Below are 25831 nucleotides of genomic sequence, written 5' to 3'. Positions count from 1 at the left end.
TCTGTGCTGAATTCTGACAATGTCCTCTGTCTTTTCCACAGTCGGAGATTGGTTTTGGCAAATTGGAGACGTACATTAAGCTGGACAAACTGGGAGAGGTAAGGAATTCCTGAAATCCTATCTGCCACTGTTAATGAAGGAAATATGTTTTACAGTTTATGTTAATTCAGCGTTGTGCGTTGCATTCAGGGAACCTACGCTACAGTATTTAAAGGACGCAGTAAGCTGACAGACAACCTGGTGGCACTGAAGGAGATCCGTCTGGAGCATGAGGAGGGAGCACCGTGCACCGCCATCAGAGAAGGTAATTGGCTTTTGTCTCCTCGTTTTACACCTTTTACTGACAAACTTCATCAGGTCAATGCCACATGAAGCATTGTTATGGAAATCACATATTTTTTTGTCACAATGTTCACAGACTGGAGGTTGAACTGTAATTTATCCTGCGCAATCAATTCAATTCTTTGTCTTTCTAGTGTCGTTACTGAAGGACCTTAAACACGCCAACATCGTGACACTTCACGACATCGTCCACACTGACAAGAGCCTCACGCTCGTATTCGAGTACCTGGTAAGCTTCACTGCCTCCCCATGTTCTCAATGCATGATGATTTGTTGTGTCGTGTTGTGCCAAATTGCGTAAGAACAGTATCATGTTGTCATCATTATTTTACAGTCAGGAACGACAAGCGAGCAAATATCACTGTAGCACATAGATGGAAATGAACAGAAGTATTAAAATAGATTATTGCTGCATCAACAGGATGTGTGAAGTAGCAGATGATGAAAGACAAAGTAAAATGTACGTGATCTCTGGATGTAATTGGATCTACTTCCTGTCTTATGGTGTCATCTCTCCCTGCAGGATAAGGACCTGAAGCAGTACATGGATGACTGTGGAAACATAATGAGCATGCACAATGTAAAGGTGAGGACATATCAAACTATTCCTGATTGTCTATTTATTCTCTTTTTCCTTTGGAGTATTATTTTCCCCATGCTGTGGGAAGGTTTTATACTTGTGCGAGACCTCATGACGCAGGGCTCCGTAGATATGCGGCTACAAGCACGCACAGAGGTGTTCATGCTCAACGCTTTGTTAGCTGCCGAAATGCAAGTGGGCATACAAACACAGTATTCGGAGGATAAGCAAGAAGTCAATGAGTGTTACCAGAAGAACATTACTGGAAAAAAAAGGCTGCTAGGCAGTAGTAGTTACCACCGATGTACCACGAAACATTGCATTTGGCTACTGTAATTATTACTGTCGCCTACCTCTAAGTCCAATTTTATATTGCTTTTTTCCCAACAGGTTGCCACTCTTGAAAGCTCAAAAGCATCTTCTTTCCCTAGTGTGGTGGCTATTTCTCAACAAAAAATTTAAAGTCATTTGGCTGTCTTTGCACTCAGTGAAGAATTGTAGAGATGTCGGCACAGGTGAACGTGCTCAGCCAGTCTTCCCTTTATATTTTGAACTACACAACCAAGCATTGTGGCAACTTTCAGAGCTTTGTGCCTGACGCGAAAGACAAGATGACGTCATTTTTTGACACATGAACCTCGCACTGAGGACACTGTGGTTAGCTCAAACCCTACTTCAACCCTTCGTTTCCTCCTATCTGTCTCTTTAATAAAGATGAGACTGCAGTGTGTTTTGGCAGGACCAAATATTCAATATAAAGTTGAACCACTTAATGGCCCTTCGACCAAGCTGATCCTAATAAAAGATTTTTAAAAGGTTTTTGCATGTGAAAAGACACATTAATCACAGTGAGTGTTTTTGCACATATCTTTCCAGATCTTCCTGTTCCAGATTTTGCGAGGGCTGTCATACTGTCATAAGAGGAAAGTTCTCCACAGGGACCTGAAGCCCCAGAACCTTCTTATCAATGAGAGAGGAGAACTCAAACTGGCTGATTTCGGTAAGAGGAACCACAGCAGCAGCTATTTTTCTTTTGGGGATTGGGGATGGAGTATTCCCGTTGTCCTTGTTGTAACTCCTGAAATGTTACTCTGTTGTGTAAACAATCCTAATGTCTGTTTGTGTCTTTGGTGGGCTGGCAGGTCTAGCAAGGGCCAAGTCTGTGCCAACTAAAACCTACTCCAACGAGGTGGTGACTCTCTGGTATCGGCCCCCTGATGTTCTACTGGGATCATCTGAGTATTCAACGCAGATTGACATGTGGTACGAACCTCACTAAAACCCTCCTAGTCACACTACTAATTCATGATTAGTCCATGAATTACTGTATTGATCAATTACCAATAATCATTTTAATATTCATCTTAGAATTTGAGCCATTCATCAAGTAAAAACACAGAGTATTTTTGAACTACATCTTGTGAAATATGCGTGTATTTTATAGACCAAACATTTAATCTGATAATAATTTTTAAAAGATAATCAATCATGAACACAGTCATTAGTTGCAGCCCTAGAATGACACTACTCTCCTGTGGTTGTGTGTCTGCAGGGGTGTTGGTTGTATATTCTATGAGATGGCTGCAGGTCGGCCGCTGTTCCCCGGCTCCACCGTTGAGGACGAGCTCCACCTCATCTTCAGGTTACTGGGTGAGTGACTCCTGCCAGGCCAGATCAACATAGTAACCCATATGTCTCACCACACATATTTAACTTAACCTAGTATAGTGCTATATATCTGAGAGGCCATGACTCTTTGCTTCAGGCACACCCACAGAGGAGAACTGGCCGGGAATCTCCTCCATCGAAGAGTTTAAATCCTACAACTTCCCCAAATACAAACCACAGCCGTTAATCAACCACGCGCCCAGGTACTGTGGTCTGTGTGTGTGTGTGGGCCTGCTCCATCTGCATGTATACAGTAATGGTGTGCATTCACGTGTGTGTGCTGCGGACAGGAAATCCTGTGGAAAATTTCACAGAGAGCCGTCCGCTTCCTTCCTCCCATGAGCCCCCACATTCCCATCAGCCCATGCTGCAGGCTTACTGTCACTGTTCCTTTTTTGTCTCCTCCAGGCTGGACGGTGAAGGCATCGAGCTGCTGCTGGCTTTCCTCAGAGTGAGTGTTTATGTCCTGCATAATGCCCACTATGCAAGAATCACTCCAAACTGATTTATTTAGCTCACTTCACACCTGATGTTTTTTTTCCCTCCTTTTTTTATAATAACTTATAAAACACACCAGATATTAAACTAATAACCTGTTAATTTTGAAAACAGTTTAATTAACAGTTCGTCAGATGCAGAATTATTTTATTTTTACTCACTTTTTTGTATAATTTTAAGATGTCTAATATAACCATACATAAAAATCAGCATAAGCAAGTCATTAGTGGCCGGGAGTGCTGATGTCCATGCCTAAAAATAAACTAAACTTTGCTCATGCGTGCAGTCCTATGCCAAAGTTCCTTGATTAAAATTGAAGCGCTACAGTTATCGTGAAAAGTTTAAAACTATGAAAAATCATAACAATTTAGTTGTATATGCTACGACTTTGCAGCTATCACCAAAATGTAGCCCCGACTGAGCAGAAATGTTCATACACTTCAAGCTGGCAGGAATTATTAAGTCTGTCACTGTCTTTGTCAAAAATAGTAAAAGTAATTAAACTTACCTCCTCCTACATTATTTGCATATCAGACTTGCTACACAGCATCTTCAGACTGTCCTCCACAAATAAACGAGACAGATTCTTTAAATATCAAAGACTGAGCCCACAGTGCGTTAAAATGTTTCAGTGTAAGCCGTAATGGAAACAGCTACTGCAAATTACTTGAAGTAAATCTCCAGTATTCAGGAAACAGGGCCAAAGTTTCACATTATGGGAGAAGTAGTGTGTTAAATTTCAGAACTGTATCTCAAAAACTGAATTTTCTGCAATATTTTGAATTCTCTCCTTGTGAACTATTGCAGTCAATGGAAGTGAGAGCATCTTTAAACATCAGTTTGTTACTTATGCAGCAGTTTGTACAAATAAATTACAGACATCTCTCTATGTTGTTCAGATGGATTACAAATATTTTCAGAATTTTGCCTTGATAACTGAAATCTGCCTTTAAACGCAACCTGGTGATTGTTGAAATCATAGTTTGAAGCCAATCCTTAGCTTCTCATTTGGCAGGTAGCGCAACAAGCTCATGACTTACCCTTGGTGTCTATGGTTGTGAGTTTGAGCCTTGGGTGATACAAAATAAACATGCTAATGCCTACTTGAGCTCATTCCCTCTTCCTCCTTCCTGTTCGTCCTCCTCAAAGTGTCCGGCCCAGACTTTCTGCTAGGCTGCAGCTATAATTATTCTTGCCATTATTAGTTGTATTATCAGTAAACATGGTGGACTAAAGTGCTTGAATGATCATTGTTGACCGTCAGGAGCTGTGTGGTGAGCCCAGTGGTTTATTAACTTCCTGTTTGAGCTTTTAACAACTTCTCACAATCTTCATTTAGTAAATGCAGCTGGTACAGATGTCAGCACGTGGACTAAATGTGTGTGGCATCATCACATGATAATGAATACTTAAATAATACCACCCATTAATATTATAATCCATTCTCTCTTTCCCATCATCAGATTTTACTTTGGAAATGAATTCCGTCAGTACCAGCTGTAGACAGCAGGAGGTGTAGCACCATCAGGGTTGCTTTTTTTCAAATATGTTTTAGTTCATCTCAGTTTATCAGAGTGAATCACTGATAACAGACACAACAGCCACAGCTTAATCTGCTAAAATCACAGGGCAGTTGATATTTCCTGTTTCTGCCCCCACAGTACGAGTCTAAGAAGAGGACCTCAGCTGAAGAGGCGATGAAACATTCCCATTTCAGGCAGCTCGGGATGAGAGTTCACACACTGCCTGAGAGTGAGCACACACACAAACACACACACATCTAAATAAAGCTGCAATCTGTCTGTCCTTTTTCTTCTTTCCTGCTGTTTTGCTGTAAACTGAAGCTCTCCTCTGTGTTACAGGTGTTTCAATATTCACATTAAAAGAAGTGCAGCTACAGAGGGATCCTGGCTACAGGAACTCCTCGTATCCAGAGTCAGGTGGGTGGGAAACACATCCACATGCTTCAGTGTTTAACCTTCATGGATCATGAGACAAAAAATTTAACTTTTCCTACTTACTCATGTGGCAATTATAAGAAAGCAGGTAAAAAAGTCCCTTTTCAACAGTAATAGGCTGGCTTAGCTTGGTCTGGTTTGACTTCCCACATCAGCCCAGTGCAGCAGAGATACAGTCAGGTCCATAATTATTTGGACAATGATACAGTTGTTGTCATTTTGGCTCTGTACGCCACCACAATGGGTTTTAAATGAAACAATGAATAACTGCTTAAAGTGCAGACTCTCAGCTTTCATTTAAGGCTTTTTTTTTTTCAAAAATGTAGTATGAACCGTGTAGGAATTACAACCATTTCTTCACACAGTCCCCCAACCTTAAGGGCTCATCAATTAAACAGTCAGTTTTAATACTTGGTTGCAAATCCTTTACAGTCAATGACTGCCTGAAGTGTTGGACACATAGGCATCATCAGATGCTGGGTTTCTTCCCTGGTGATGCTCTGCCAGCCCTTTACTGCAGCCGTCTGCACTTCCTGCTTGTGTTTTGGGTGTTTTGCCCTCAGTTTTGGCTTCAGCAAGAGAAACGCATGCTCAGTTGGATTCAGGTCAGATGATATGACTTGGCCATTGCAGAACATTGCACTTCTTTGCCTTAAAAATGTCTTTGGTTGCTTTTGCAGTATGCTTCAGGTCATTGTCCATCTGCACTGTGAAGCATTGTCCAATGAGTTTTGAAGCATTTAGTTGAATCTGAGCAGATAATGTAGCCCCAAACACTTCAGCTTTCATCCTGGTGCAGCCAAAAATGACACTGGAAAAGGCCCATAACTTAAAAAGACTGACAGGCCTTTCTCTTATATGATTGTGGCAGTTAATGATACTTCAGTGATTACAGGTGACCTATAATGCCTTTTCCTATTTTCTGTCATCTGTATATTATGATTATAATGTCAGATGTTCATATCAAATGTGGCCAAAATTTCTAATAATGCGGCACACATTTGTAAAAGTAATCCCTGTGAGCTAAGATCTCAAACTGTTCTACGTACTGTTTCCAACAATTTTTCTAATTTCAATTTTCAAATTGATGTCAGCTTGTGACAGATTTCTTAAAATGGTCATCTGCTCCAGGCACACTACTGCAAGTGTTTACATTATGTCACCTACACTGCTACGTGTAGCTACATGCTAATGTCAGAGAAACGTGTGATCTTGGTCGCCAATTTTGTTATTTTCTCCCCGATTACTGATCATATTCCTGCTGAAACATCCCCGGATAAGTTTAGAAGCTTTTATCTGTAGAAAGTGCCACTACTCTCTATCACAGTCATTTCCCTGGCTGCAATAATGGTGCATAGATGCCAAGATATGGAAGACTCAGAAATGCTGACCAGTCAGAGTAGAATGGGTTTCTTCAGGAGGAAGGCTTAAAGAGACAGGCGCTGAAACAAAACCCTCTTTAAAAAGAGGGTGAATACAGGGGATGGGAATTGATAAGATTTTATTGATACCAATGCCATTATTGGTTTTGCTCATCAGTCCAATTGTTTTTTTTTATTCCCTTATTGATTTCTCATCAATTTTCCGTTTGGAAAAAGTAGCCCTACTCAGGTTTTATTATCTCAACTCAGTGTAGAAGTTGTTACAGAAAGGCATGCATGTCACTCAGTCTGTCTGTTATTGTCTAAAATCTATGAAATGAGAGAATATTTGCACAGCATTCAGTTTAATGTAGGTTTTCTTAGTCAAAGAAAAAACCTGCCGAGCCTGCCTCTGCAGCACTAATGTTATTTAACAGGATATTTATCTTCTGTAATGGAAGTGCTGCTCAGTTAAGAAGCCATGGCTCTTGTGTGTAGAGTGTCAGATACATGGCATTCCTGGAATTCAAGCCCATGTTGTGTCGAAAACAGCTGGAATTGCTGGTGTTTCCATCCTTCCTTGAATTTTTTTTACAATGTTTTTCTTCGTGAAATAAATCCACACTTAGACTCATTTTTCCTATTTCCGTCATGAGTCGTTCTAGTTTCCAGCAGTGTAGACGCATGAGTTTGACATCATTTTTTTGCAATGCGCAACTGTTAGGAAAACATGCATTAATAAAAGGAACTGATAAGCTCTGAGGCACACAATCCTGATGGGTCAGACAATTTGGAGCCAGATTTCACCTTACTTCCCGTCTCTAAATACAAGTGTTCCAGGACAGACAGTATGAATAGTATACTAAAGATCGTAAACATGCTGTCACTGAAAACCAAAATACATCATAAGTATAAACCTGAAAAAAAAAAAGCATCGTAGGTCGCCTTCAAAGATCACACCTTCATAGATTTGGGAAATTAACAAGAGACAGATTCATGTAAGAATGGTTCAAACTAAAGCAACAGAGGCTGAAATATCCTGACTTTTAGTTCCTAGAATAGGTCAAGCTACAGAACATACATTTCCCATAATGCAGCAGGAATAGCGTCTTTAATTAGACCCTCCCTGCCTCCTAAATGCCCACTTCTTGCAAACCACTGATGCAGACTTTTCCTTCAGTCCATCAGGGTTTTTCTTTTGTTATTTTAAACCTTAGAAAGCCCCCCCTCAGAACTGCAGAAGACATTAAAGGGATAGTTTAGATGTTTTTAAATGTGGTTATATTAGGTACTTGTCCATAGTCAGTGTATTATGTACAGCCAGCAGACTGAAGAAGCTGGCTGAAGTCCGACAAGGAAGTTGAGCAATGCTGTGGATGGGGGTCAGCAATAAAATGTACTTTAGCCACCCGAATAAAAGTCCGTAAAAGTCAGTCATCAGTTTAAGCGTACGCTATACTGAGAGTGTTTTCACCGAGTATTTCACCTTTCTGTCGGACAGCCCATTCTGACAGGGCACGTTTTTATGGCTTCATTTTCACATCTATGCTCTCATCAAAGCCGCCAGACTTCATCGACAAAAACAGTGATTTTAACTTGCTGAATGTGGGAGCTGCTAGTCTACGGCTGCCTTGATCAATTATTCAGTTTGTGTGATTGTGTGACTTTGTTGAATCTAAAGTGACTCTTTGCCCAATTCACACAACAACTCTAACTAACTAACTTAATAAGGCAGCGGTAGACTGTCAGCTCCTGTGTTCAGCTGTGTTAAATCACTGTTTTTCTCAGTGGAGTTTGGCTTTGAAGAAAATGACCTAACGGCTTCACTTCACTGTTAGAAATCACTTTCTAACATTAATGTAATGCAGTGAAAACATTCTTAATATGACTTACACTGATTATGACTTTTTTTTTAGATGGCTAAAGTACATTTTGTTGCTGACCCCTCCACAGCAGTACATTGCTTAGCTTCCATGTCGGACTCCAGCCTGCTTCTCTAAACTGGAAGCGTGCTGACTGACATCTACTGTATGTAACACTGATGGCGCTCTTTAAACTGTCTAAAAGTAATTATCTATTGCTGAAGGCCACATATAGCATCTAAAGCAAAGGTATTGTGGGTATTGTATTTTCAGAGTTTTTCCTTTTCTTCCAGGTAACGGAAAGATCAACAGGAGGCAGAGCATGCTCTTCTAAAGTGTGATGAAGAGGATAGTCGACTTCCCAACTTCATCATCACTTCCCACCAACCTCTCGCATGAGCCCACCTCCCGTCGGAGTGAACCCCCCGATCCCTCTTACCTGCACACACACACACATACACACACACACACACACACACACACACACACACACACACATAAACACGCACACACACCCCTCTGAGCGAGTGACTCTGGGTTGAATCTATTTGGAGACTGTGTTTATTTATTGGGGGGGAGGGGGTGAGGTTGAATTTTTTGCTGCTAAACTACTACTGTCTGTATTTAACACACCGTGTGTGTGTGCGTGTGCATGTGTGTGTACATGATGTGAACTCGAGACGCCATGCACAGTTGAGCAGTCAGAAAGGTTACTGTTGTTTTTCTTCTGACTACGATTCTCCGGCTTCGTTTGAGTTAGAATTCCACTGATGTTGATGTCGACGCTGTGATCCAAGTTGTTGTTCTTGTTGTCGTGCTTGGAGACCGAACGCTTCAGTTTCTTCAATTTTTTTTTTTATTTTTATTTTTTTTTTATAAATATGTATATCTCTATATATTTGGAATTAATGTTTTGTTTTTCTTCGAGCTTCCGTGACTGAACTCTACAACATTTCCAGGTTTAGAAAGACTGGGACACTGGATGGTCTTGGTGGGGAAAAAAAACGGTTCCTCTGGATTCCTCGTCATGATTTTCCCTAAACATTTCTGTCAACTCTTCTTCTAGAGGCCCTGCTGCCCTCAGGAGGGTTACACCGGGGGACCAAAAGCAGGACTGTTAGCAGATTGTGGTAACAGTTTTAAGCTGAGGGTTAAAGAAGCACACATAGAGTCTGATCAAACTAGGAGAACATGAAACCAACTTTCGGTTCTTGTGTTCTTTTTGACCGTTCTGGCTCAGCGACGGGACCAAACTGAGGAGGAGGGGGAGGCAAACAGTTGGTAGGACGAGCAAAAGGCACGGCTGAAAGAGGAGGAATACTGGAGCTGAACAGGAAGTCATGTGACATCCCACAGGAAGCCGGCACGCCTTCCCTAAAACCCCTCACAAAACTGCCAGGACTTCAGTGCTTTTTAAAAAAACAAATGCAAGCTACACTTTTCTTGCTCTGTGTGCGTTCAGAGATCTCACTGCAGTTAAGTCTTTGTTTTTAACTTGCACTTCAGCGTGTCTTTTTTTTTTTTTTTGTATCAGGGACCCGTGCCTCGACACGGCCGAGTTTACCCAACAGTATTAAGATGTGTTCTCTGTGTCTGTGACCTTTTGACCTCTCCTTGTGAAACAACAGTGTCTTTGTGGCATGTTTTTCGGAGGGGAGGGCGGTTGGTTGGGGTGGGATAGCGGGGCTCGGGGTGGGGTGTTCAAAAGCAAAATGGTTGTTTTCCACTTGGCGTCGGACCACTGCTCTCTCCAGCATTTGTACACAAGAAGAAAAAAAAAAAAGATTTCAAATTGAAATTTTAGATTTAACTGCCCGCTGTGTTGTTTGCAACTGACAGTGATGCTACAGATGAGGCCGGTTGTGAAGTCTCACTTTTTACTGCATGTTGACTGAAGCATCTCCCAGAGATCACTTTTAAAACGTGTACTGGTGCATTCTGGGTTTAATTTAGTTGCAGTGAATATTTGTCTTATTCCTGTGGACGTAGGTGTTGTTACCTTTTGTCCTGATATTTCCAGCAGTTGATAGCAAAAAGTGTTTAATTGTTGTAAAGGAATAGTTTGACATTTTGGGAAATATGCTTATCCACTTTCTTGAGAGAGTAAGATGAGACGATGGCTAACACTTGTGTCTGTACAGTAAGCTAGCACCAAAAGTCCGTTAGCTTAGCTTGGCTTTGCACAAGACTAAATTCTGATTTTTGTAGGAATTAAACAAAGATGTTGTCGATAGTAATAGAGGTTCTTTTCGGCAGATTTTATTACTTTTAACTAGAACCAGGCGAGCTGTTTGCCCGTTTCTAGTTTTTATGCTAAGCTAAGCTAACCAGCCACTGGCTCAGCTACATGGTTTTACTTTATTGTACAGACCTGAGAGTGGTATCCATCTTCTCATGTAGTTTTCGGCAACAAAGACAATATACCTATTTCCCCAAAATGTCAAACTCCTTTGAAAGATTTGTGGTAAACATCAAGATTTAGCGTCAGACCTTCAGAATCAAAGTGCAAGTGATCCGATTCAACACCACACAAGGAGAAATCCATCATGGAAAAGGCATAGAGCGATTTCTACACTCACAGTAGCAAAAAAATCAAGTGCAGTGCAGAAGCCTCAGCACTAAAAACCCCAGGAATGCATCAAACAGCACAGGTTGAACATGTAAGAGTATTGCAGCTGTTTTGCTCGACATCGTCATGAAAATGTCACATTTATTGTCTGCTGAGATTTAAAGGATTAGAGCAACACTTACTGATTTGTTAGAACATGCTGGAAAAGGGCAGGACGTATCACTAATGCTTGTTAAACTAATTATTAGCTGAGAGCATTAATGTAATAAACATTAACAGAGCTTGTAGCTAATAGTGTAATAATCCTGTAAACATACCCATTTCAAATTTAAACCTCTGACGGAATATTTCTTTTCCCTCAGCAGGGATCAAACTGTAATAATGAGCTTATTATTTCATAAATTGAAGCTCAAGAGAAACAGAAGAAATGCAGATGGAAGATTTATTAGTTTACATTTCAAATAATGAAACAATTATTGTGTTCACAGGAAATAAGTCATTATATTAATGGTAGACATCCTGTATTATGTTGACCCATTGCCCCATGATTTCTCCCTTGGTAGCTGTAAAATGAGAAATCATTTTCCTTCCACTTATAAAGCATTTCACATTAACTGTGTCAGTGTGTTTCATTGACAATTTATCACACATTTTCTACAAGTGTCCCTGTAATCAAACATAATGCAGGATTATTCCACTGTTAACGGCAAACTGTTTTTGCTAATGGCAGTTTTTTTTACATGAACAGCAGTGACATGCACGAAAGGAGATTTCTACAATGGCTAAATATTTATCGTTGTAAAACTGTAAACTTTTTCAAATGTATGAATGACCTGAATTCATGTGAACATGTCTGACTGCGCGCGCGTGTGTGTATGTATGTGTGTGCCTGATGCATGGAAGGCCTGCTGTGTTGTGAATTCGACCTCTCTGAAACACTGAGCTGCCGGTGAACAGTTGGTGTGTGACTCTTTTTACTGGAACTATTTATTTCTCATAACCATCGAAAGTAAATTTAATCTGTTTCATAAAGAGTCTGTGCAGCGGTCGTTCTTTAAGTGGTGAATGTGTGTGTATTAACAACTGAAACTGATACAGATGATCTGAAAAGTAAAATTATTTATTCCAAAAAAAAGGTAACATTTCTCACGACAAAACACAAGCAAATCATTGAGAATACATTTCCAATAAATTTATAAAAAATAACCAGGAGCCATTTTACAATAAAAAAGAAAAGTTTGTGCAATTTTGACCTGGAATGTCTGTTAAAACCTGGTTTAAAGCTTAATACATTTACACAAGTCTTACAATATTGAAGGCACAGCTGGTAAAAGGCTGGAAAGTACAGTGCATCAAAAAAAAAAAAAAAAGGCACGAAACTGTAGGCCTACAGATAAAAAAAATGTTCACAGCGTCAAGATAAAGCAATGCAGAAGGCAAAAATGAAGATTTTGACAGCATTTTAGTGAGCTGGCTAGCAGGTGCTCTGCTAGGAGTCAGTGAGGGATTCATCTCATGTGGCCACAATCCAGATCTGAACGACAAATGTAAACCAAGTTTTTTTTGTTTTTTTTTTTTAAGTAAAAATGATCACTGTCACTCGCACTTTGTTTTTACATCCTCAAAAAGGTTTATAAATGAGCAATTGGTTGACCAAAATTGTTTACATTTTAAGATTTGGTCTATTTAAAGAAAGGCTTAACACAGGGAAAAAATACAGACACCTGCTACTTGCTATCTGTAATGCTAAGTTACTGGCCTGTGTAGCCTATAGCATTTAATCGTCCACTTATAGTCCCATTTTATCATACAGCAAGGAACAATTTGACATTTTGGGAAATATAATTTCTTACCAAGAGTAAGATGAGAAAATTTATACCTCTCTTAAGCTGCTTGTACACTGCTGCTTCGTAACTTATTGCCCCCAGTCATTTCAGTGAGGGAAACGTGGCAGAGGGGAAGCCATTTCCAACATGGCGATAGGAATATTAAGTAGTTGCCGCCTACACGCATGTGCACAGATTTTGCTCTGCTGCGCTAAATTTACCGTGTAAAACTTATGCCACCTGGCTTTGGCCAACTAAATAGCGGGCATCACAAAACAGAAGATAAGATGCAGTAGTGAATGATGATAAACTGTCCAAATGTGTAGAAATCTTTGGTAATTTCAGTGATTTCTGCTGTCTTGCTACGGCACGCAGCTACAAGCTAGCTTGCACTTCTGCCAGTGTTTAGTGAAGCACTTGTTATCGCAGTTATGGACCGTAGCTGCATCATCCACTTTTAAAAACACTTATGATTTTGGGGGAACGTGCTTGCAGATAGGCGGGGTGAAAGCAGCTTTATGTTTTAGATATGTAGCTACAGCCAGCAGCTGGTTAGCTTAGCATAAAGACTTGAAACAGCTAGCTTGGCTCTTTCCCAAATTAACAGCGTTTCTCAGTCTGCGTTCTTGCCTGTACTTGTGTGCTTGAGGACGTGTGAAATGTCATCAGTCACAGCCCAAGTACTGTTTCAATTCAAAATCCGCATCCAGCCAAGTACAGTCCAAATGCCCGGATGTGAACTTGCTCTGCCCGTTCCATCGGGGATGCATCAGGAGGTGACTTGCGTGGACTTTTGACAGCCAGGTATCCCAGAATGCATTTCTCACAGACCAGCGGCAATGGCAGCCGTCCTTGGGAGTCTGTACTCCCGAGTTGAACTTGCCAAGTCCGAACTCCCAAGTACGCCAAGTCCAAACTTGGTGTATTTGGTATTGAGAAACACCTAAAGTCTGCCTCTACCTCTAAAGTTCACTAAGAGGCTACTGATGAAATCATTGGTGGTTGTTTAATCCATCCAAAAAAAAAACCCCTGTAAAAACAACATATTTTGGAGGTTATGTGCAAAACTGCTTTTGGTTGGGTAGAGGTGACCTCCTGGAGTCAACCCTTATTCCAACCATAAAACTACAAATTGTAAATTGTTGTTTTTCCATTTTTGTTTTTCATACAGATAGTGTGGTTATTAGTGAGCTTATAGCTGCTGGCAGTTAGGTTTGGTCACCTTTGGACAGAGCAAGGCAAACGGTTTCCATGTTTCCAGTCTTTATGCTAAGCTAAGCTAACCATCTCCTGGCAGTAGCTTTATTTTAAGCACACAAGCACGAGTGGTATCAGTCTTCTCATCTAAAACTAACTCTTGGTAGAAAAGCAAAAAAACAAGTATTTTTCATGTAACAGTATAGTAGCATGATGAACATTTACTCCCTTAAAGGAGCTGTATTTACATCTATTAAAGTGAGGCATCTGTCATTGCTAAGGTTTGGTTTACCATAATTCCTGGTAAAGATTTCCCAAGATTTTTATTGTTTGAGTGGTGGATACTGACATTAGTCAGGGTAGGGAGTCATGAAATTGCAACCAGTCTGTATTGCTCAAGTTTAGACCAAGATGAGTGAGATGAGATATAAAATGAGATGAGAAATGTGATAAGGTCTGTCTGACCGCCAGCCAATTCCTTTGCATGAAAAAAAAAAAAAAAAAACACCAAACGCAAATGTAAAGAACATGAGCAGTCGAACTGTAGTAAACACAAAGAAATGTCTAACGCAGATGCTCTTCTCAGAGAGCAAAGCTTCAGAGTGAAGCTCCTGTTTCTTCATTTAATAAATGCAAAGCAACAGGCTTTGGATCAAAATGTATTTGGACTCAGAGGAAGTTTGACTCCTGTGTGGTTCATCGTCAGAGTTTAGAGCTGTTTGGCTTGGTCCCGATATGTGCTTATCTGGCCCAATTCAGCCCAAGTTGGCCCGATTTGCTCTTGGTGTTCTGGCTGGCATCAGGACTTGTGGGAGCTGGAGGAGAGCAGCAGAGGAGAGGAAGCGTCCACGCTGGGTAAAGGTACAGGGATGTGTCCATTCAGCAGTGAGGGGAACTGCAGGGGGACAGTTAGAATTAGAAGAGGGGAACGCCCATTGACATATTGACTGCGTTGAAATGGATACTGATAACCTGCTAATGACTGGGTTTTTGGAGTATCCTGTTTATGTTTATGTTAATAAACACTATATTCCATTTATGAGGAACCCAAATATACTAGCTGGAGTTCTCCAAAATAAACCGAGGTGTATACATGAAATCAGAATAACCCAGATTCTTTGTCCCTGTGTAAATACCACATCCGAAATATGATCATAACCAAGATGAGCCCCATAAATGGGTTATTAATGTGTATGTAATCGCATTCATAGTTTAGTCATAGAAACCTGGAATGTTTCAGTGTCAGAATCATGTGAACAGAAGCCAGGGTTTATTTTCTGGAAAAGTGGACCCAATAACTAATATTCCCTCTTGTAGCATTTGAGTAGGTAAAACCAGTAAGATACTCAGGTAAAACATGCAATAACTAATAATACTTCAGGCTGTCATAAAGAGTGCATTTCATTCTTTCTTTGTAGAAAGAATATGGTGAATTCTTCTAAGGAAGTCAGTTCTTAATTTAAAAAAACTCAGAGCATAAACAATATGCTATAAATATGTCACAAGTTATACTTTTATTTCTTTTTGGCTGAACTCTCTCTTCTTCTTTAGCCACAAGATAAAACAAGATGAGATCTGATTTTTCATTCAAAACAACTCTTTTGCACCCAAGAAAAAAACAAAACAAAGGCGATGGAGGTGACTGGTGAGATATGACGTATTCATTAAATAAGTAATGGAATTTTAAGGACATGAAAAACCTCTGGTATTTAGGGTCAAGACTCTATGTAAAGAATAAATTATGTGATTGTAGAATCTTTTGATTTATTCTGGTGGCGTGAGGTGATTGTTGTAGAAAAATTAGACTGACTCCACTAGGAGTTGCTAAAGTCAGAAATGTTCAAATCCAACTATAGGGTCTTTAAAGATATTTATTAAAGTTAAATGACTTAGGTCATTGTAACTTTAAGCTGATTAAAACTGTAGAGTCATTTAAACTTAAGATATATTACATTGTTTGCTACCAATATTGCGCAAATGATGTCACATAATGCTAACAGTAATGTTAAGGTTAGTCATTGGTTTCACAGAATGATTTGCGCAATTAGATGATGAAAATTACTGTTCCGTCTGAGCTGTTTGAATGTTGTGAACAGCCTTTGTGACGTCATATGATTTCTCTGTTTTCTGCAGCTCTTAAGTCTGACTGCTGCTGTAGTACAGGAGAGTGTGTTCTTGCTTATATTACACTGTGAGGAACCTGGTAATGCACCAACGTTGTGGGGACCAACCCCCCTTGTGAGGACTAAATTGCCAGACATTAAATGTTTTTTGGAGGTGTGTGTGTGTTTGTGTCAGAGAGTTGACATAGGTGGGAGGGGCTCCTGACCAACCAGCCCTCTCTCGCTCCCCCTCGCCAACAGGAAGTTGCCCCCTCTTCTTGTCCACACCAGAAAGGAAACATCTGTGGCTTATTTTGAAACCCTGGCACCCGCTGTATCACACATACACCAACACACACACAAAAGTGTAAAAACAACTGCTGAGGTAAATCTGCTGTGTGACATGACCGTAAAGATCCTGTAGTTACGAGGGAGGGATTTGCCGTAAATAGAGATAGTTTACAGGAAGACAAAGATTTCGTATCCATCACCACCAGAGTTAAGCCAGTGTTTTCTCTAAAAGGCTGATATAGCAAATGAAGGTTTGTTTGTCTTTTTTTATATGAGACAGTCACAACTGAGCTTATTTCTGAAACAAAGGTTACGTAATTATCCATAAAAATGTTTACAGCATTACAGAGACAAAGCTGGAGTATTAATGGTGTGTGTGATTACATTGTTTGTGCATGAGCTATGATGCATTCCAACACGTAGAAGAACCAAGTTAGGGTTAGGGTTAGCAAACTGACTCACTGACATTGCATCAAAATCTATCTACAATTTGCTGATGTTAGTCGCCATAAGCTAGTAGTCATACCATTCCAAGTAAGCTTGTAGCAGTAAAACTCCTGACTATATGAAATTAAGCAAGGTGTTTTTGCTTATGAATTCTGCTTTTCATTTGTAAGAGGAAGAATGTGTATCAGTAACATTCTTCTTTTATTACTCCTTCACCCCACGGGTCCTAGTGCAACCACACTGCCAGTGCAGGCATATTTACGCCCCTGTCCAACAATCATGCCCACTTTACGCAACGACTGGCCAGTTGTGCATTAGGACAACATGCTTTCACTGAGTTTCTCACATATACAGCAATACCAAATGTGTCTGAGCGTGTGTGTTTGTGTATTACCTGAAAAAGCGGGGCATGGCTCTGCAGTTGTGCAGGACTGAGGGGTCCCACTGGACTCAGGTTGGACCAGAAATGGATATTGGAGAGTAGAGGACTGGGAGTGAGCAGCAGACCAGACGGAGTCTACATGTACAAAAACCCAGAATGAAATGTAGGATAAATACACCATGATGGAAATGCTGCTGTTTATTCTGGCAACAAGTCCAGAGAGCTGTTCATAGTCTGTGGCGGAGTTGTCATTCAGTCTCACCCAGAGCTCAAATGCAAGTCTGCCCTCCAGTAAACTCGCGTCTCCCAGACAGTCTGACTTGGCAGACTGACTACATGCAGGTCAGGAAGCTCCACTCATACAGAATTCATGACATGTATTTTCTTCTGTCTCGTCTTTCTTCTGTCTCTTCATATTTAACTAAGGCCAGTTTGGTTTTCTGTCTGGGTCTGTCATGGGAACATAAGACTGTTTCATCACGAGAGCTTTGACTGGGCCCAAAAAAAATCAGGTCTGACCCTACATTAAACCCCATAGTATCTGTCCAAGCCCGACATGAGCCCAAACCACTGCAGCAGTTCTAGGCTCAATCCTGATTAAAAACTCAAACTTCCACTGTTAAAAAAAATAATTACAAGGTCAACTAAAGTCTTTTCGGTGTGGTAACACAGTGTGCGTTCGTAAATAGTCACTCCGAACACGGGAGTGTTCTCTCAAGTGAAAGTGAAACATAAGCACTTGTTAATTCATATAGAAATAGGGAAATTAGTGCAAACTTAACCCAATTCAAGCCTGGGGGAATTTTTGCAAAATTACAGCCAGGCCTGGCAAAAACCCGGCAGGTTGGGTTGGGGTCAGTCAGGATTTGGCAGAGAATCAAAGTCCTAATCACAATACATCTCAAAGGTCCAGGAACAACAGTATCTTTAGTGTTTGTGTGTTTACATTGTTACCACAAAGAGAAGTGCAGATTTTTTATAAATGCACTTTCAATTTTTCTTCTAGCAATGCTGTAACATTGGGAATTAAGGTGCTGACCATGACTTTTATTGCATATAATACCCCGTCTCTTTCTGCCCCTCATTTCCTGTCATATCTCTACTATCGGCTTTATAATAAAGCCGTAAAGTAAGCAAACAACTTTTTTAAAAAATCTGTTTTTCGTGGCTGACTCAAACTCTTACCCTTGAAAAGATACAGGGCTGTGCTTCGGCTATATCTTATTGCAAGTCCACTTTTTAGTCCAGTCATTTTTGTACCTCAAATTTCCTTTGTCTGACCACTCTCTCTTTTGCTGATCTAAAACAGGCATCTGAGCCTTAAGCTACTTCCTTTGGACCAGCCTATGCTGTGCTATTGTCTGTTTTTTTATGTCTTTTTTTTGCTGATTTACCAGTCAGATCGGGCTCACTGCGTCATTTGCAAGATAACAGTTTAGGCCACCAAACACTATCAACCACCATAAAGTGGTTCTGGTAAACGACAGGGACAGCTGCAGGGACTTTTTAAGGGAGGAACTTAAAACAGGACCACATCTGTCAGGGCAAAGTGGATAAGGGGTTGTTGATAACAACAGCTCAGGTGTGCCTTTCAAACACTTTATCATACAAAGTGTTCAGTGATGAGTACGCTTCAGGATACATTTTTTTTCTATCTTCATATGTACTGTACACTCAGCAGCCTATCATTGCTCAATCTGGATGAAAGCGTCGGCTGAATGCCTGGATGTAGTCAGACTGTCCTGGTTTGGTCAGTGTGTTGTTGCCAGTGAATCAGGAGCTTCAGGAACATATGGCTTCACTTATGAACCTCCTCCCTCCCTCGCCTCCTCCCCTCTTTCCGCTCACCTCTTTCCATCTCCTCCCTGTCTACAAGCTTAACTCTCCTCATCCCCAAAATGTATCGTCCTTCTCGGTCTTTTTCTTCTTCTCTTTTCTTCCAAAGCCACCTGTATTTATGTATGTATGACTATGTGTGCATGCTGTGTTGTTAATATGTGCTTTATGTGTCATGTTGTACCTGTGTGGTGACGAAAGGAGTCAGGGAGCCTGAGGGCAGCGCCGGGCTATTGAGAGCAATGGAGACAAGGTCACTTCCTGTGAGGAGGAGAGAGGAGGCGGAGATTTCCAAGCCTTTGGGTTTTCTGTTTTTTAAAGGCCCGCTATTAGCCAATCCCCTCCGCTCTGGCATTGTCATGCCCTTTGACCTCTCTCTCTCCCTATGACCAGATGACAGGTTTAGAGGTTGAGCGTTCTGCTCTAACTCATTAGTCTCTGTGCTCTGACTCCGCCCCCTCCATCGTGTGTGGGTGGGGCTTTGTGGCGGTGAGGAGGAGCAAGAGGAAGAGCGGGCCTGCCGAGGAGACGGTCTGGAGGTATGGGAGGCCTCAGTCGAAGATGGGGGTGGGGTGGAGGGGAGGGAGGAATGGCCACGGTTTGTGACGAATCGGATGACAGAGGAGCTGTCGCCGTGGCGTTCGGATCTGGGCTCCGTCTTGATCTGCCGGTGTGGCTCTAATGAGTGCTGCAGAGAGCTGACGGTGAAGGAGGAGTACAGGCCAGAGTGGAGGTACTGGTTTCTCCCACCCCCCTCCTCATCTTCAGCCTCAGGCTCTGATGTCATACCCCCGCTTTCCTCACCGCCGCGGCCCGACTCCACCACCGCAGGGTCCATCTTCAGAATCTCAGGGAATGACACAAACTTGTAGACAAACTTCTGGCCGATCACCTTCTTGATGATGTTCTGCAGAGAAAAATAGAAATATTTTATCAACATTTGTCAAATTCAATTGAGTTTTATGGCCCTAAGGACATAAAACATTATTAAATCTCTGAGAGGGTTTAACATTGTATTTGTTGCATACCTTGTCATAGTAGTAGCGCAGGGCTCTGCTCAGCTTGTCATAGTTCATGTTGGTCTTGTTCTTGCGCAGCCCCCATAGCTTGGCCACATCTTCTGACTTAAGCAGCTTGAACTCGCCATCGTTGGACGTCCAGCAGATGAGATGTTTGTGGCTTTGGTCGAGCAGCAGCTGCAGCAGGAACTGCCAGAGTGTGATGGAACTCTCCATGACAGGATGACACCAGAGACACAGGCAATCTGCAGAGGAGAATCAAGATTTATTGAATAATTTCAGCCACCACGTATTCCGTTGTACTATCAAGAAGTCACTAGATTTTTTAAAAAAAAAATTCCAAATGAGATGGATTGCTTTACAGCACAAATCAGGAATAGGGCCATGTTGTTCAAGAGTAAATGGAGCTAATGACTTTCTGGTAAGTGCAGATGGTGGAAGAAAGGGGGAAATCCATTCCAGCATGTTTATCCCCAACAAAGGAGATCAGAAAGTACTGGTACTGATGGGAAATGTGGTCTGCATTTGAAGGACAGAAAGCGATAAAACAGCATTGACAGATTTTTTTGGCCACTTGGCAGCAGTGGAATGAGTTGCGAATGCAACAGTGACATATTATCACCTTATTATATATCACCTGTGGCAATTCTGTAAGCGGTGAATTGCCCATTTATGTTGGGGTTATCTGAGTATTTTTGTTGAAAGTAGCTGCTATAAACTGATTTAATGAGAGCATTGAGACTCAACCAAACTAATTACGTTGGGGACAGTAAAAAACAAAACAAAAAAACGACAATAACATTGAGTTAATACATGCTAAAATGCTCTGTCAGCTGAGTTAAACTGCAGTTAGGCCATAATTATCTGCAAACTGGTTAGTTTGAGTAACACCTTTCACAGTGCGCATGTTCTTAAATCCACTGTTATAAAAATTTTCATTGATGTTGGGGGTACATGATAATATCAGCACATCATAGGTATCTGCCGATATTGTCTTTAAAATGAAATATTGTAATCGACCAACATGCTTTTTCTTATTTTGCACAGTGAATGTATATTACATACATTGAAAAGTATTTAATGTCCTTATCTGATGGTGGGCAATCATAATAAGAGTATTCATGCATAATATGATGTTAATTCCACTACAGAAGAGACTTGATGAGCACTAATGTTAGGTGGGGAAAAAAGTGGATATATCGATATCGGTATTGGTTATAAGTCAAATGAGTTGTTATATATCAGCATATCAGATATCAGCAAAAAATCCACTATCGTGCATCCCTAATTAGTGCAGCACTAAATTTTACTGTGAAAGGTCATAACTTTCAGTTGCGTTCATAAAACCAGTCAAGGAAAATTTGTTACAGAAGAATATAGAACCAATGCAGTAGGGCTGAGGTATCTTTCAAAAAGGTTAAAACATTAGTAGGGGAGACCGGGGATAGTTGTAACAAAGGGATAGTTGTAACACTCTCAGTTTGGCCAATTAGAAACGAGCTGTGGTGACATCATCAGCATAGTGCCCATTTACAATTGGAGCTCACTGGTGAAGCAGCATGTCTCTGAGTCCAAATTTGTCTGTTCTAGAGCCAAAAAACAGTTTTTCAGGTGAGAAACCAAACATTTTCATCACAGCTGTTTTTTGAATAGTGTCCATTGTGTTGTATGTACAATTGTTTCACTTACATAGGTTCAAGTAGTACTTTCTCTAGTTTAATTTGATGTGTTTAATTAGTGCAAGCTTTGAAGCTAAATGCTAAAAACGGTTAGCTCTTTCATGGCTGCTACGCATGGGGAGGGTTGTAACTCTTCCAAAATGTTTCTTGTTCAACTGTTAAAATGCTGTTCAAACCTCAACCTCATTCAGGCTACAATGCGCGCGCACATGCACACACGCACACACACACACACACACACACACACACACACACACACACACACACACACACACACAGGTTAATACTTCATTATTCTTTAGTTATATATTTACATTTATTTTATTGTACTTATTTTTTGTATTTATGTTATACATTTCTATTTATTTTAATATTATAATTATTGTAGTCTTACAAGTTTATCGTTTCTTCTTTATTATTCATTAAAGTGCTTGTATACATTTAGCCTATTGTGAATCTTTTTTAAGCACAATAATTTAATTGTTACATCCATCCCCAGCTAGTGTTACAACTCACCCCGGTACTGGGGTACGTTGTAACAATATACCTCTTTGTGTTTGACATTAATTTCCATAATCTGTGATGGTGTAGTAGAGGTCAAAGTGTGTGTTATTTATAGTAGACAAATATGGCACCACGTATAAAAATTTAAGAGCTGTAACAAAAAAACCCACTGAGTTACACTTGCTCAAACAAAAAGTGTTACAATCATCCCCGGGCTCCCCTACTAATACTAGTACTCGTAAAGTAATACCAATACCAATAGTAATTCATCTGATACCTTTTAATCCTACTTCATTCAGTTCAGTAAAATGCCAGCAGATGCGACAGGTGTTGCCATACTTTGAACATTTTGGTAGCATCTTGACACACTGAACTGTCAATGCCATCAAACACACCACACTCCACTCCACACAGACTGTATGGGTTTTAGGCGCTGGGGTAGTGGGCCCATCACACATTGCATTCAATCAAAGAATAGCTGTGGTGATTGACTGCAAGCAAAACCATATAAATAATTATTTTTTCTAGATGTGGGTACAAAAAGGATCAAATGCAGGTATCATTTGACTGGAAGTAGCAATACTTCTTGGTACTGGGTTACTCTTAGACTTGATGCCCTTAAAATGTCTGACATTGAAATAATATCACACATTCTTAGACTGTTTAGGGAATCAGAAACCACAGACGACATAAAAAGGAAGGAAAGAAAGAAAGGAGGGGAGCGGAGGGCAGGGAGGAGGAGGAGGAATTGGTAATGTCAACACAAATGTGTACTGCAATCCTTCCTCTGATGCAAACTCCAATAAAAACCACAAGCATAACAGTGCTGACCATGTCCACCACCACACCGCCTCTCTGGCTGGGAATTCCCTGTCCCAGACGCTGAACCCACAAACAGACAACAACACAAACATGTAAACAACACCAAAGGTTCCACTGGACAGTCAGCCTCGCCGTGAGTTTCTGAAGAGCGCGACTCTGGAACAAAATCTATATCTCACACCTTAGTGGGCTCTTTTATCTCATGGACCTTGGCTGCCTTCCAAAGCAGGATGGCGGCAGTAGTAAATACAAGAGTGAGTGAAGCCGCCATTGATGCTCAGGGTTGTGTTTGTCCACGTGCCCTTACTTCACCTCCTTGGCCCACTTAAATGTTGGACAGAGGGATGTAGTGAAGGTTGAATAAACCTTTTTTTTTTAAAAAAAATGGTTTCTAAAGGACAGGTAAATGTAAAGTTGTGTTTTCTTGATGAAAAAATAATCTGCCTGCTAACAATTAAGGAGCTTTTTGGTTTGTCAGATTTAGCCCTGCGTACTTACAGAGATTCTAATTTTCAAGTGTGTGTGTGACAGACCATGAGGGAAAGTGAGAGTGAGAGAGAGGGCCAGACATTGGTTGGCTTTTGGGTGTTTCCATGGTGATAAAGCAGGATGTGGTCAGTGACCTTCTGCCAAGACAAGCACGAGTCTAACTGACATGTTTACCTGGAAACCACTGACTGTCTGTTGAGCGTCTGCCTGTCTGTCTCTCTGTCTCCTTTGCTGTCCCTCCCTCTCTCTCAATGCAATTGATTTACAAGGTGCCTTATTAGCAGGAAATACAAAACTACTTACTGCCGAAAGAAAAACAACAAATGCGTCATTATAACCTGATTTAATTTGCAACCATGACAATATCACAGTAGAGACTTTGCAGTTGCATCAGAAATCCCCATGGCAACCACATCTGCCTGAGAAGTGGAGAAACGTTGGAGCTGAGGATGAACACTGCCACCAGACGTGATAGCTGCTCTACACACCTTCATTATCAACCACTAATTTAACATGAAAACACAGAATTAATCTCTGTCTTTCTCTCTGTCCTTCTGACAGGAAACCAGCCTGAGGAGAGGGGAAAGTGCATGTGGTGCGAACAATGACCCATTGGCAGGAACACACACGCAAACGCATATCCTCGCTTCCTTTTTCCTGCATGGGTGTGTGTGTTAAGTGATGGAAGAAGTATAGTGGTGTCTGTCTGTCTGTCTAAACCAGGACTTCCTGTCATTCAGCTTCAGCAGGGGCGTCTTCTCGGAGAAAGGCCTTCCCTCTCCAGGAGGTAGGACGTCCGGTCACTGGGAACCCCCAGAGTGCACACACACACACACACACACACACACACACACACACACACCTATGCTTCTCTATTTATATAAAGTCCTTATTGTTAACACTCGGCGGATGCAGAAGGTGTCTTTTAAAGAGCAGCATCTCAGCACACACACACACACACACACACACACACACACATCCACACCATATGGGGAACGCATCTATGTCAGACAGTTTGATCTATGTTCATCCTCTGACATTTTAACAAATCTAGACTGGAAAGAAACTAAGCAGGAGGAGGAAATGATTTATGGAATTTCAGAATAAAAGCAGGACTCAGTGTTACGGCCTATATGAACTCCTTCTTGTTCTCTCTCTGTTTCTTTGTGAGTGTAAGGTAACAATTTCTTCATGACCCACAAATAAACATTTCTCCTTCCTCAAATGTGAATCTGTTAGATATTTACTGCAGCGTACTTTTGACACTCAGGATTTTGAATCCAACAGAAACAAACTGAACCAAAAAGCTGCAAATTATTCTCCATCCATTTTGGAGGTATGTGTGTGAGTGTATGGGGAGGGAGGGGGGTTCTGCTGGAACTCAAATGGTTCTTTGTGTTGCACCAGTGACTCATTTTCAAGATGTTGTCTGCTGCCAGCTTCAATCCGGAAGCGCATGGCAATTAGTCTGCGAGGTCCAGACAAACCAGAAAGTCTACAACTAGATTTTTAAAGGAGCCACGGTTGATTTTTTTTCCACAGCTGCCGGTACACTAACTTCTTTTCATTCTTTCTCATTTTTGAATGGAGCCAAACTAAACTGAGGCAACTTTACGCATGTGTCTGTGCCAAAGCGGGGAACGCACTGGCTTTATCGCCTTTTACGCACAGCTTTAACGCTTTTTACGCACAGGTTTATTACTTTACGCGCGGGTTCAGTGTTGTGTTAAAGCTGACAATGAATATCTGAACCTTATCAGGTTTCCGCAAATACAACAAGCTCCTAAAAGTCTGCTTCTGTGTCCCTGTTACGCACGAACACGTAGGTCTTGAAAGTTGTCCGTAGAAGGAAACTTAAACTTGTACCTACCCTGCTGAGGACGGCCGCTGCTCCTCTGCCCGTCTGCCCGTGTGTGATGAGTGTGTTTGCGTCTTATAGCGGTGTGTAAGTGTTATGTTGGGGTTCCATGCTGCTGCTGCTGCTGTCTGAAAGCGGATCCGCAGCTTTTCTCTCTCCTGCCTCAGAGCAGGAAGTCGGGACGCGCAGACGGAGAACCGGCGCACTTCCTTTGGCGCAGTATTCCCGTCTGTGTAAACACACACACACACACACACACACACACACACACACACACACACACACACACACACACACAGTCTCTATAAACACAACCCCTCCTTCAAACCAGTCGCTCTCACGCACAAGCCACGCGCCAAACTCTCTTTCAGACCTGCACACACCTGAAGTCATGCATTTAAGGCAGACGCGCGCGCGCACACACACACACACACACACACGCATGCACGCACACACACACTCACGCTCACTCATACCCCCCCCCCCCCCCCCCCCCACACACACACACACACACACACACGCACACAAATATTGTAATTCC

General features: G+C 41.3%; 2 protein-coding genes across 2 annotated transcripts in view; one reads left to right on the top strand and one right to left on the bottom strand.

Moving 5' to 3' along the window:
• Positions 1-12050, top strand: part of cdk17 (cyclin-dependent kinase 17) — a 63192-nt gene extending 51142 nt beyond the window's left edge. The window contains exons 6-17 of the mRNA XM_049566403.1: positions 42-98; positions 190-304; positions 477-571; positions 866-928; positions 1799-1922; positions 2065-2185; positions 2475-2572; positions 2688-2793; positions 2999-3041; positions 4750-4840; positions 4951-5028; positions 8563-12050. Of these exons, the coding sequence (XP_049422360.1) occupies positions 42-98; positions 190-304; positions 477-571; positions 866-928; positions 1799-1922; positions 2065-2185; positions 2475-2572; positions 2688-2793; positions 2999-3041; positions 4750-4840; positions 4951-5028; positions 8563-8603 (1032 nt within the window). The 3' untranslated portion in view covers positions 8604-12050. The remainder of the gene's footprint in view (positions 1-41; positions 99-189; positions 305-476; positions 572-865; positions 929-1798; positions 1923-2064; positions 2186-2474; positions 2573-2687; positions 2794-2998; positions 3042-4749; positions 4841-4950; positions 5029-8562) is intronic.
• Positions 12051-12351: 301 nt separating this feature from the next.
• On the bottom strand, positions 12352-25668 carry elk3 (ETS transcription factor ELK3). Its single transcript, XM_049566404.1, has 5 exons — positions 25303-25668; positions 19948-20183; positions 19104-19826; positions 17096-17218; positions 12352-14756 (listed from the first exon to the last, which is right to left on the bottom strand). The coding sequence occupies exons 2-5, from the start codon at positions 20152-20154 to the stop codon at positions 14661-14663; spliced, it is 1149 nt and encodes a 382-aa protein (XP_049422361.1). The 5' UTR covers positions 20155-20183; positions 25303-25668; the 3' UTR covers positions 12352-14660.
• Between the last annotated feature and the right edge of the window lie 163 nt (positions 25669-25831).

Source organism: Epinephelus fuscoguttatus, linkage group LG22 (genome assembly GCF_011397635.1).
Source record: "Epinephelus fuscoguttatus linkage group LG22, E.fuscoguttatus.final_Chr_v1".
NCBI classification, from domain to species: domain Eukaryota; kingdom Metazoa; phylum Chordata; class Actinopteri; order Perciformes; family Serranidae; genus Epinephelus; species Epinephelus fuscoguttatus.
The sequence above is the reverse complement of the archived record's forward strand: the minus strand, read 5'-3'. Positions and strand labels throughout refer to the sequence as shown.

Excerpts from the sequence above, each read along its gene's own strand:
- elk3 (XM_049566404.1), bottom strand. The coding sequence starts at position 20,154 with ATGGAGAGTTCCATCACACTCTGGCAGTTCCTGCTGCAGCTGCTGCTC. Across the intron at positions 19,827-19,947 it reads TGCGCTACTACTATGACAAG|AACATCATCAAGAAGGTGAT; the intron begins GTATGCAACAAA and ends TTTTCTCTGCAG. Across the intron at positions 14,757-17,095 it reads GCCATGCCCCGCTTTTTCAG|TTCCCCTCACTGCTGAATGG; the intron begins GTAATACACAAA and ends GTCCCCCTGCAG.